At 41.2% G+C, this 12,207-nt stretch overlaps 2 protein-coding genes across 3 annotated transcripts; one reads left to right on the forward strand and one right to left on the reverse strand.

The window, feature by feature from the left end:
* Positions 1-2,147: 2,147 nt before the first annotated feature.
* LOC102713208 (probable methyltransferase PMT2) lies at positions 2,148-5,771 on the forward strand. Of its 2 annotated transcripts, XM_015841338.2 has the most exons (8): positions 2,148-2,453; positions 2,552-2,633; positions 2,902-3,551; positions 3,639-3,849; positions 3,989-4,283; positions 4,527-4,916; positions 4,995-5,072; positions 5,166-5,658. In XM_015841338.2, exons 3-8 carry the CDS (start codon positions 2,910-2,912, stop codon positions 5,398-5,400), a joined length of 1,851 nt encoding a protein of 616 aa, XP_015696824.1. In that variant the 5' UTR covers positions 2,148-2,453; positions 2,552-2,633; positions 2,902-2,909; the 3' UTR covers positions 5,401-5,658. The 2 variants fall into 2 exon arrangements, with proteins under 2 accessions (XP_015696824.1, XP_006660624.1); XM_006660561.3 differs by lacking the exon at positions 2,552-2,633 and having other exon boundaries at positions 5,166-5,771.
* Positions 5,772-5,959: 188 nt separating this feature from the next.
* On the reverse strand, positions 5,960-11,693 carry LOC102713489 (ATP-dependent 6-phosphofructokinase 5, chloroplastic-like). Its single transcript, XM_006660562.2, has 14 exons — positions 11,595-11,693; positions 10,365-10,702; positions 10,180-10,252; positions 9,506-9,579; positions 9,185-9,296; positions 8,598-8,693; positions 8,413-8,514; positions 8,251-8,325; positions 7,608-7,748; positions 7,402-7,518; positions 7,219-7,323; positions 7,044-7,124; positions 6,534-6,662; positions 5,960-6,427 (listed from the first exon to the last, which is right to left on the reverse strand). Exons 2-14 carry the CDS (start codon positions 10,658-10,660, stop codon positions 6,260-6,262), a joined length of 1,569 nt encoding a protein of 522 aa, XP_006660625.1. The 5' UTR covers positions 10,661-10,702; positions 11,595-11,693; the 3' UTR covers positions 5,960-6,259.
* Between the last annotated feature and the right edge of the window lie 514 nt (positions 11,694-12,207).

Here is a 12,207-nt window from a genome sequence, read left to right on the forward strand (position 1 = left end):
ATATTCTCTTTAGATGATGAATGGACTAATCCACGGCCATGTTTAGTTCCTAAAAATTTTTCTAAAAAACATCACATTGAATTTTTGGACACTTAAATAGAGTATTAAATATAGATCGAAATAAAAACTAATTGCATAGTTATGGAGGAAATCGTGAGACGAATCTTTTAAGCCTAATTATTGCATGATTAGCCATAAGTACTACAGTAACCAACATATGCTAATGATGGATTAATTAGATTTAAAAGACTTGTCTCGCTGTTTCCAGTCGAGCTGTGAAATTCATTTTTTCATTCATGTCCGAAAACCTCTTCCAATATCTAGTCAAACGTTTGACATGACCCTTTTGCCAAAAAATTTTAACAACTAAACAAGTCCCAAATTTAGCCGGACCCGCCCATCATAGGTCGCTGTGCAAGGGAGGCGAGGTCGCACCGAGGGAGGGAGCTGAGGCATCCCACAGCACCCGCGCGTAGAGATGAAAGTTAGACATAGTTAAATTTTCAAACATAGATTTGCAAAATAAAGAGAAAACAACTGGATATATATTTATTTTAAATATTTTACTTATATAAATAAGGATCTAATCACTTTCGGTTATTCGTATATTAATCCTGCCACCCAACATCACTCTCAATATGAAAAGGTAATCATATCTCCTCATCTCACCTCCATTCCTCAAACCAAACATGCGATACATTCACTTTATCTTATCTCATCCATCCATCCAACTAAATAAAAAATAATAATATCTAACACAACCATAAACTAAACAGAAAAATAAGATCAACCGATTAACCTATTATATAATTCAGGAATGAATCTAATACATTCGACCTTATCCAGTAACTAAACACATATTAAAGGGAAACTAAAATATAGAAATGGGAAGAGCATGCCAATGTTACCAATTTTTTTTTGTCTGTCACCTCTGACTCTCTGTCACGGAGGTAGACCAGATTTCTAGCTTTGGGCTGACATACCCATCGTGCATCGCCACCACCCTTGGACTGGAGTGCCCGCGGTGGATCCACGATCGTCGCCGGACCGACGACAAAGCTGAATCCAATCCAATACCGTTTACCTCCCCGCATTCAAACCTCCCACGCCCATGCGGCACGGCCGAACCCACTCGCCGGTGGCCGCCCGCCATGTGACCTCTCATTACTGCTGCTTCACCCGATCGCTTCCCCTTGTTCTGCTGCAGGTGCAGTGACTCTGAGGTCCTTCCTAAATTTTTTTCTAAATATATCACTTTAGATATCTAAATATAGTATTAAATATATATATATATATGAACATTAAAATTTTCTAAAATATCACATCGAATTTTTAGACATCTAAATATATATATATAATATATGAACATTAAAACTAATTACACAGTTATGAGGAAAATCGTGACAGTAATCTTTTGAGCCTAAATAGTACTTGATTAGCCATAAGTGCTACAGTAACCTATATGTGCTAATAACGGATTAATTAGACTCAAAAGATTCGTTTTGCAGTTTATTGACAGAATCTGTAAATTATTTTTAATTAAACATCTGTAAATTATTTTTTAATTAGACTATGTTTAATACTTTAAATGCGTATATCCGATATGATGTTTTTTTAAAAAAATTACGAACTAACCAAGGCTTGAATCGGGTTCGGGCCTCGAATGGTTCGCTGTGGTTTTCTGTTTTGCGCGGAGCGGCCGGCGTACGCTGAACGACAGATCGATTCTCCGCGGAATTGTTGGTACGGACGCCAGATCGTTGTCCCCGCCGACGCCCTTGGTAGTATAAACAAAACAAAAATATCATGCGTTTCGGCTGTCGGGCTACCGATTTATAGAGTAGTACGTCCCACTTATTTATATTTATAATAGTTTAAAAATAAATGTTATAAACTAGACTAAAATAAAGAATTACAATATTAACTCTAAAATTAAATTTTGATTTATAAGCGGTTAAAAAAACGAATGATGAAAGCACTTTCTCTCTCTACTCTGGGCTTTACCCGATCACCCGTTGGGTTTTCGTTGCTCGATCCACAAGCCCGGAAGCTATCCAGATCTATTCCGAAAGCGACGGCCAACAAAGCCCCAGTTTTTCCCTTAAAAACCCCGGATTTTCCTAAACCCTTTTTCCGCTTTACTCTCTCCAAAATATACGAGCGAAATATTGTTTTTTTTCCCGTTGCCGCGGCGCCGCGCGTACTGTTCTTCCGTCGTGTCGTCGGTGGAGACAGTGGAAGCCGAACTGTAAAGCTTTCAGTGGGTTGGGCGAATCCCCACTCCTCCCTCCCTCGCTCCCTCCCCACAGAAATCAACCAAAACCCAACTGAAAAACCCCCAAACAATCCACCTCTGCCTCACACACTTCGCAGCAGCAGCAGCCAGCAGCGGCAGCGGCATCGGTGGCCGCGGAAGCTGGCGCCCGCGGAGTACGCCTGGATCCAGCCGACCGGTGAGAAGCTGCTGCTGCCATTTATTTCTTCCTCCTTAGCTAAGCTTCGTGGTTAAAAAAGATGGGTGCTTGATGCGCTGCTCCTTGCCAAGATCCAGTGAGGCGGCCTGCTTGGTTCGGTGAGGCAATTCTTGGTCGCGTTTTGGAGTGTGTCCGGGCTTGGGTTGATCTGTTTCGCCGGTGAGAAACACGCTACTTTGTGTGGTTTCTCTTCTTTCCTCGTCAGATTTGGATGCTGCGTAGTGTAGTGTGTGTATATATATATACTGTTAGATAGTGTTCATTGTTCCAAAGTTCTTCACATTCTCCATGTTTGGTCGTTCACTAGGTCCTAATCCCCTTGTGTTTAGCTGAATTCTTTGTGCAGATTTGCATTGTATTTAGATAGTGTTCATTTTTCCAATGTTCCTCACAAATACGCATTCTTGAATGTCCATTTTTTTTTCAGCGTAAGCCATGGCTGTGAAGGTGAGTTCTGCAGACAATAGGACAAGAAGCACCGTGTCGCTATGCATAGTGATTGGCATGTGCTGCTTCTTCTACATCCTAGGGGCATGGCAGAAGAGTGGATTTGGGAAAGGGGACAGCATTGCCCTGGAGATCACGAAGCGGACGGACTGCACCATCTTGCCAAACCTTAGTTTCGACACACACCACTCCAAGAAGGCCAGCTCTGGTGATCTTGTTTCGCCGGTGAAGAAGTTTAAGCCGTGCGCAGATCGCTACACGGATTATACCCCTTGCCAAGATCAGAATAGAGCGATGAAATTTCCTCGGGAGAATATGAATTACAGGGAGCGGCATTGCCCACCGCAGAAAGAAAAACTGCGCTGCCTGATACCGCCACCTAAGGGGTATGTAGCTCCATTCCCATGGCCGAAAAGTCGGGACTATGTTCCTTTCGCAAATTGTCCCTATAAGAGCTTGACAGTTGAGAAAGCGATCCAGAACTGGGTGCAGTATGAAGGCAATGTCTTCAGATTCCCTGGTGGAGGAACACAATTCCCTCAAGGAGCTGATAAGTACATTGATCAACTTGCATCAGTTATTCCAATAGCCAACGGAACTGTCAGGACTGCATTGGACACTGGCTGTGGGGTAAGGTCTTATTGCAACTTTGCAGACTATGTTTTTTTTTTATTTGCAGGGTCTAGATCATGTCTGAAAATGCTGAAACTATTTTAGGTGGCTAGCTGGGGAGCTTACTTATTAAAGAGAAATGTCTTGGCAATGTCATTTGCACCAAGAGATTCACATGAGGCTCAAGTACAGTTTGCTCTAGAGAGGGGTGTCCCAGCTGTTATCGGTGTTCTTGGGACAGTAAAACTCCCTTACCCATCAAGAGCCTTTGACATGGCCCATTGTTCCAGGTGTTTGATTCCATGGGGATCAAATGGTGAGTCTGTGTAGCATAGTAGTATCTTATATTCTGCATCGAACCCAAGTTTTTTCTGGAGAAATCCATTTATAATATTGCTTATATGACATTCTTATGCGGTTCTTTTCAGAGGTCATAATTGTTCTACATTTTGCAGGTGGAATATACATGATGGAAGTTGATAGGGTTCTAAGACCTGGTGGATATTGGGTGCTGTCAGGGCCTCCAATTAATTGGAAAGTGAATTACAAGGGTTGGCAGCGTACAAAGAAAGATCTCGAGGCGGAGCAGAATAAAATAGAAGAGATTGCTGACCTTCTTTGTTGGGAAAAAGTCTCAGAGAAGGGTGAGATGGCAATATGGAGGAAAAGATTAAACACTGAGTCCTGCCCCTCTAGGCAAGATGAATCCAGTGTGCAGATGTGTGACTCAACAAACACAGATGATATCTGGTAAGCCATTCTTGTGGGTTTGTTAAACATCCTTTAGAATGGAATTGCTAATCTTTGCTGAAGATCCTTCAACTGGATATTGATGGTGGTTTAAATAGTGTAGCATTTGTAGATTTACTGTTTAAGGTTCCTTTTTTTTTTTACATCATTACATATTTAGGCCCACTCATACATTACAAGCATGCTGTTCTGGTTATAAAATTTGCTTTCTCATCCTTTTTTTTCTTACTATTGTAACACCAGGTACAAGAAGATGAAGCCTTGTGTGACACCTATTCCTGATGTAAATGATCCAAGTGAAGTTGCTGGAGGAGCAATCAAGCCCTTCCCAAGCAGACTCAATGCGGTTCCTCCAAGGATTGCTAATGGCCTGATTCCAGGTGTTTCATCTCGGGCCTACCAGAAAGACAACAAAATGTGGAAGAAGCATGTCAAGGCTTATAGCAGTGTGAACAAGTATCTACTTACTGGAAGATACAGAAACATTATGGACATGAATGCAGGTTTTGGGGGATTTGCTGCCGCTATCGAGTCCCAAAGATCTTGGGTGATGAATGTCGTGCCCACAATTTCAAAGATATCAACTCTAGGTGCTATTTATGAGCGAGGATTGATTGGCATATACCATGACTGGTACGTCTTCCGTTTGCATGAATTCCACATTCTTTAAATATGAGCATGAACTTAACCATTGTGACAACCACATGCCAGGTGTGAAGCTTTCTCTACTTACCCAAGGACATATGATCTTATCCACGCTAGCGGCCTTTTCACCATGTACAAAACCAAGTAAGATCCTCAAGCCTCGCGGTATATCCGTTTCGTGGCCTGAATTCCACCAACAATGGCTCATCTCTCTTTTGGTTAAAAACCCGACATCAGGTGCAGCATGGAGGACATCCTACTGGAGATGGATCGCATCTTGAGGCCAGAAGGCGCCGTCATAATGAGGGACGACGTCGACGTCCTGACGAAGGTGAACGGGCTCGCTCTGGGCATGAAATGGAGCACGAGGATGGTCGATCACGAGGATGGCCCCATGGTGCGTGAGAAGGTGCTGTATGCCGTGAAGCAGTATTGGGCAGGTGGGAACCAGACTGCCGCAGCAGCAGCATGAAGCAGGCGAATTCTAACACAACCGGAGCTGGTGCAAAATCCAATCCTGAAACTGAAACTGACTTCCAAAGTCATCTTCTAGTGAGGCAAAGGAGATCTTGTCGGAGTGGGCGATGAAGCAACCGGGGGTTTTGCTTTCTGGCTTGCTTGCTCTGGTGATCGGCGGACGTATATTGTTGTAACAATTTTGTAATTTCTTTTGTCACTCTCAAGTGTGAACTGGTTACGCTGCTTAATTCAAGGTTGCTGCTTGTCAGTTAGTTTCTTGATGGTGCAACTTCTGTTGTAATTAGTTACCCTTCTTAGGACATGTTCTATTGGGCTGAACTGGTAGCTGAATGATTAACCATTCTAAAGTTTAAAAGATGGATTTAAAAGAGTTTTCTAAGAAATTCATGTAAATAAAGTTTTGCGAAAACCACACAGTTCAGGAACTTAAAAATATGTGCGTTAATCCATTCTTCCGTTGTTCTTTAAACAAGTGGTTAGTGCTTGAAATTCCAGCCAGCTTGTAGTAGCACTATTGCAAATAATAGCAGGAGCAGCACATAGGTGAAAGATTTCGCTTCAGGATTAATAAATCGCATACGGCGATACGTAATAGTCATGCAGCCGATCTTGCAGGGCAATTTGCAGCACAAATTTTCTCGAACAAAGGAACCATTTCAGCATTACGATGATTCCAGTGAACTTGCCCAACTCAGACAAAATTTGATGCTGAAAATAAACTGTCTCTTGTCATCATATTACATTATTTATTAATCGCCTTGTGGTACCATGAGCTGCTACCAATCTCATGATTAGCAAAAATGATGTTAAATTAACTGCAATCAAAGCAGTGAAGTAAATGCCAAAACAGATCAGTGGAAGTCCGGTTGCCCAGTGGACGTGAGGCAACGGTGCCACATCCTGCTGTTGGGGTTCACGCGCTTCGGTGTAGTAATGACTTCTGTGATTGGAAGGAAAGCATAGTGTGTGTTGCAAATACCTGATGTGATGCCACTGAACCCGGCAAATGCTCCATGAACCTACAAAAAGCATGCAATTTTAGAACACTCAAACTAGATAAGATCGATAAGATATATTCATACATGTGGAAGATATACAAGCACACAGAATAAGAAATGAACTCACAGCATTTTGTCCAAGTACGGTGCACAAGATAGCATCAGATGCATTTGCACGGCAAGCCCGAACCATATACGTCGGATCAATGTATTTTACATCAGCTGGAACACCGATGTCCTTGAAATGTTTCTTAATCTGGCATTTGATACCATTATCATTGAATGATGAAATACCAACTCACAAATGGACATCAGAAAGAACATATCAATAGCAATGTTGGAAACAGATCACAGAGGAAACTTTGTACTCACGTAATGATTAATTATAAAACTCATATCACTAGCATGCATGAAATGAACATAGATAAATTCACAAAAGAAATAATATGGGCCAGTATGCACATCTGGCAGCCTGTGAAAAATAAGTTTTCCTTATGTGCCATGAAAGCGACAAATATTTGTAGTTAGTGCTAGGTCCAGCAGGGATGACTGGTTACCAGATGATTTCAAGCACTTATCATTACTATTATGCAAGATGCAAAATCTGTTTGCCCAAGGGATGAAGATGAGCAGATACCTTTTGTTGCATGTGGACACCAAAGTCACTAAGTATTACGTTTCCTGATGCATCAGTGGCATTTGATTTTTGCAGTAAATCCTGCAAGAGCAAATCCATTTAATTTAATGAGTTATCTGAGTATTTGGAGCAGTCAACTGTGAAAAACCCTAAGACACCATGAACTGCATCTTACCTGCCCTGCACCTTCAGCAACACAAACCACACAAAATCCCTTTTTTACTAGCAAATGCTCAAGGTGTCGCATGACACCGTGTTCTCCATCAAGTGTAAAAGATACCTTCATTCATATAGTATGCTTCTGTTAGTAGATGTGAAGCGTTAAAAAATTCAAGCTGTCAGCATAGTGTTTACAGACCTCAGGTATTAGGCAGACATCAATCTGCCCACTAGAAAGAGAAGCTTGCATGGCAATGAACCCACTGCTCCTTCCCATTAATTTGACCAACCCAATTCCATGATATGCACTACGTGCCTGAATATAGAATGAATCAAACATACAGAAAATACATCTTGATTGAAGTTCCCATGCTAAAACATGCTTAATGAGAAATAGCATTTTACCTCTATGTAGGCAGAATTGATGGCACGTTGAGCTTCTTCTACAGCTGTGTCAAAACCAAAAGTCTTGTCCATGAATAGTATATCATTATCAATTGTCTTTGGAACTGCTACAACTGAAACTTTTAGTTTTCTCTTACGGCACTGCAAAACAGAAAAATACATGAGCATACACTAGCACAAAAAATCATATTGCATGAAACATTAAGTATGTGTTTTGAGTCTATAAGGTTTTTTGAACGAGGTATATTTAAAATGACTTTCCTAGACAAAATAATGCACAGAATGCAAGATTTCTAGTTCTGGGAAAAGTTTATCACAACTAATCACAATTATTGTATATTTGGGACCAAGTTATATCTTTTTATTGGAGAATAGATAATACTATGTCTTTAGCTTTCCAGTAACTGCATTTTTGGTGCCAAACTGGGGCCTTGGGGGTGGGTGGGCGTTTATAATTCCAGTATGTCCTATCCAGGTGAGTGGTCAGGTTAAATATGGGACTAACTGCTATTCACTGGTTTGTACTCAAAGTGGGGGTTAAACACTAAATGTGCCTCATCCAAAGAGGGCCAAAGTGCTCTATTATTATAAGTGTATGGTCACATAAATGACAAAGGAATAAGATGCAATATAGAATATCAACCTCCTCATGGATAGCATTAGCTCCTGCATGGCTACCATTTCCACCAATTACAAAAAGCATGTCAATTCTTCTAGCCTACAAGTATAAGTTGATCAGGTTAAACAATACCAAATCAGCAAACCAGCAAGAAGAAATCAAAGTCTTTCATTTTAGATCACTTACTTGTATACTATCTACGATCTCACTAGTTTTAGCTCCTCCACGAGAAACGCCTAGGAAACTTCCACCAGAAAGATTTATGTTTTCCACCACTTTACGTGAAAGCTGAAGGTTGTCATCAAATTGTAATTCCAAAACAGCAATAAGCCTCCCTGGGCATCTGATTGGATATGGAAAAACATACTTACTGGCATTTCTTTTAAGCCTTTCTCAAAAAATCCACGATAACCAAACTGAATTCCAACAATGTTCTTGACCCCATAGATCTCCAATGTAAATACTATCTGGAAATACAGGAAAACTTGGTTTGTAACAGGCAAAGTGCTGTCCAGAATGTGTGCACTATTGTCTTAATGCAACAAAATATTAATTAATTGAACATCTGTTGACACAAACTAAAAGCATATAATGAACACCACCTGCAAGATTTTCAATGCAGGGGGTTCTGGTTAAGGATAAGGAAACATCCTAAAGTATAGCTTCGAAATTAAAATGATATATAAGGTTTATTTGGAAGTTAGCTGCCCACCAGCACCAACCAATGAATATCCACAGGAGTACAGGACTGATACATACACATTACACATAAAATCCCAAAAATTACAATCTGCCTCTCCCCCCTCTTTTGTGGCATCTGATTAAATATCCATTAAAGGGTACTCCTAACATGGTCAATGAAAATGAAACCATCACCAAAGCAACATGAATACCATGATATTTTTTAGAGAAATTCAACACAGAAGAAGACACGAAATGGCTTGAACAGCCATATTACCTGTCTGATGACATCATTTAAACCAGGGCAGAGGCCTCCACAGGTAACAATAGCAGCTTTTACTTCCTCAGGTTCATAGTATATCTCCTTACGAGGCCCTGCACGATGAATCCTATTGAAAGCAATTATGACTGCCCCAAAAATGTTTGAAAAATGAGAATGTAGACATTATCAAGTGTTCATTTACTGGTCATATTCATAACCAATAGATGAATAGAGATATAAGCTAAGTTCACCAAGCATCTTAGGGACAACAACTTCCATAATAAAAAAAGGGGCAATGGAGAGGCAAATTAACTAATGTGCTGCATCAGAACATACCAATGTTCAACCCAACTACAGTCAGGATCTACACACTCAGCTCCAGCAGAAGTAGGGGATGCATACTTTATTACCTGAAGAAACAAAGTACGTTAAGTGCAAAATATAGCTTAATAGCTATGAAGAAAAGATTATTTACTTGATATTCACAGTTCTACTGAAGAATCTATTCATATGGTTTGTATTATTGATGCTATCTAAATTAACATTCTGCGCTATGAAGCACAGAAACTCAACAGGAACAAGTAGTTTGCCACAAAGCTGGCACAATGAATTCCAATATGACTAAGGCCACGTTCGGGGGAGAGGGTATAAGTTAACTTATCCCTGGCACGAAAAACGTAGTAATCGATTAGCACATGATTAATTAATTATTAATTATTAAAAAAATATAAAATAGATTAATATGATTTTTTAAAACAACTATTCTATAGAAATTTTTTGCAAAAAATATACCGTTTAGCAGTTCGGAAAACGTGCCTGCGGAAAACGAGGGGGACTTAGTTAACTTCTGCCCATGGCCGAACACGGCCTAAATCATGTACTTCTGCCTACCCTCTGAATAGGAAATTTTATAAAATAATTTTCATAAAGATCTTGAGAGTAGCTTTTTTTTATGCATGCATTTACAAATACTGAAAAATTACTTTACATTATATGTTCTCAGCATTGACCTTCAGAAGTGCACGGTCATCCTTATTTACATAGCCATTCCACATATCGGCTGATAAATTACCAGCTTCAGACCTGTCATAATAAGTTAATAACATATATTATTTTTCAAAGAGAAACATATTACAGTTTATCTCTTCAGAATAAGAAGTAGTAAGTCTGAGAAGTACAGTGAGCACAAAGATACCTATTTTTCTTCAGAGAAAATGTAGTTAGCCTTGGCTTCAAATCATATATGTCTGTAATATGCGGCAAACTAAAACGCCTATTCCAGTCTTCTTGGTACTTTTGCTTCCAAGAAGGATCACTGAAATCTAAGTCTGGCTTCCCGGAAACAGCTCTTACACACAGTACCATAGCACCTTTTCTGCTCTTTCTTTCATTCAAGTGAGTGAAACCATGTTGATGCTGCTCCCAGGTTGAATGCAGCCAGTGTTGCTGGGGAGTAGAAGAGTTTGCGCTTGCTTTAAAAGCAATGGCCATTCCAGGCAAGGACAGATAATAAATCCAGTACTACCCAGTGATCTGCGCAGAAATTGAGTAAGATGAACTATCATCGCTATTTAAGCAAAACATTAAAGAACTGGAAAACTTGAAGAGACGCAAGAAGAAAAGAAGCTTGGAGAATTGCCTAAAAACAAATCAAAAGCTGGTACCATAGAAAAATATTCACTATGGGTGATCACTGTCACAGCAACTGCAAGTGCTGATAACTTTACTCAATGAAACAACATAAACGTAATGAATGAAAAAACACATAAATGATCACTAATCCAGTTGTTACTGCCTACAAGGCTACAACAAAGAGAATATAAATCCACAATTGCAGAGCAAAGAAGAAACGGCTAAACACATCTATCCGACTGGCTTACACGAACCCTCAGTATAATGCCAGTCCCTAAAACTCAAATAGCCTCTAGACCTACAGAACTGATCAAGTGCCATCGATTTGACAATGAGATCCTGCTACAACTACAGAAATCAACACATGCAGGCTCATAGAAACCGCGATGCAGGAAAATCGCATTCCACCACACAGTGGCACACACTATCAGCTCAGCTAGACCAGCAGTAGTACACATCACAGTCACAGAAAACCACGCCCGGAATAACCCGGCCGCCGCCGAACCAAACCGCTCTCCAGCCCTGAACCCATAGACCCACCCACCGGCGAGTTCCTCAACATTCGGACATTCCTACCTTCCCGGACCACCAAGCTCGCACCCCTGCCGCACCCTAACCGACGCCGGAGGGCGGAGATGGCGCCGCACACCACCGGTTCCCGAGAGACGATGACGACGACCGAGCAGCCTAAGAGGCAATGCGAGCTAGATCTTCGCGCGAGCACAGACGGGGGATCCAACGGGGGCCTGCTTGCGAGGGTAGGGGGTGATGGGATCGCGGACGAGCATCTCACCTGGGGGTTTCAGGCGGCGGGACGGAGGGCGGCGGAGCGGCGGGGATCACGGGCTCGCGGTGGTCGGAGAGACGCAGGTCGCGACGGCGCTTCGCTTCGTTGACGAGACGAGACGAGGAGTTGATTTGGGCGCGGCGGAGAAACAGAGGAAGGCGGCGGTGGAGGTGGGCCCGGCCGTCCAGGTGGAGCGGGTGGGGCCATGGCCCACCATGGTGGTTGGTGTGGCCCACGTCCAGGAATTGGGTGAGAATGGGCCGTTGGATCTGAAAGAAGCGCCGTTAGGTCAGAAAGCCTAAGTATCATGATGGGCCGTGGTTTTCTTTTCTTTTTGGACGTGTCTTCCCCAGTACAGTTGGCCGGTTGGCCCAAGCAAACACACTGGAAACTCCCTTTTTGCCTGGGATTTTCTTTTATTTTTTGAACTTTAATATTTAATATTTTAAATTTACTCTCATAAGGTTAAGATTTGGATATAGGTTTTGGGAGAGTTCAATTTTAAGACTAAAATTTAAAAGGTCCAAATAATAATAATAATAATTCCTCGCCTATCCCAGATTTTTTGTATTTTTGAAATATTTTTAATAAATAATTTTATTACTAAACCTCGGAGAAA

Source organism: Oryza brachyantha, chromosome 9, assembly GCF_000231095.2.
Source record: "Oryza brachyantha chromosome 9, ObraRS2, whole genome shotgun sequence".
NCBI lineage: Eukaryota > Viridiplantae > Streptophyta > Magnoliopsida > Poales > Poaceae > Oryza > Oryza brachyantha.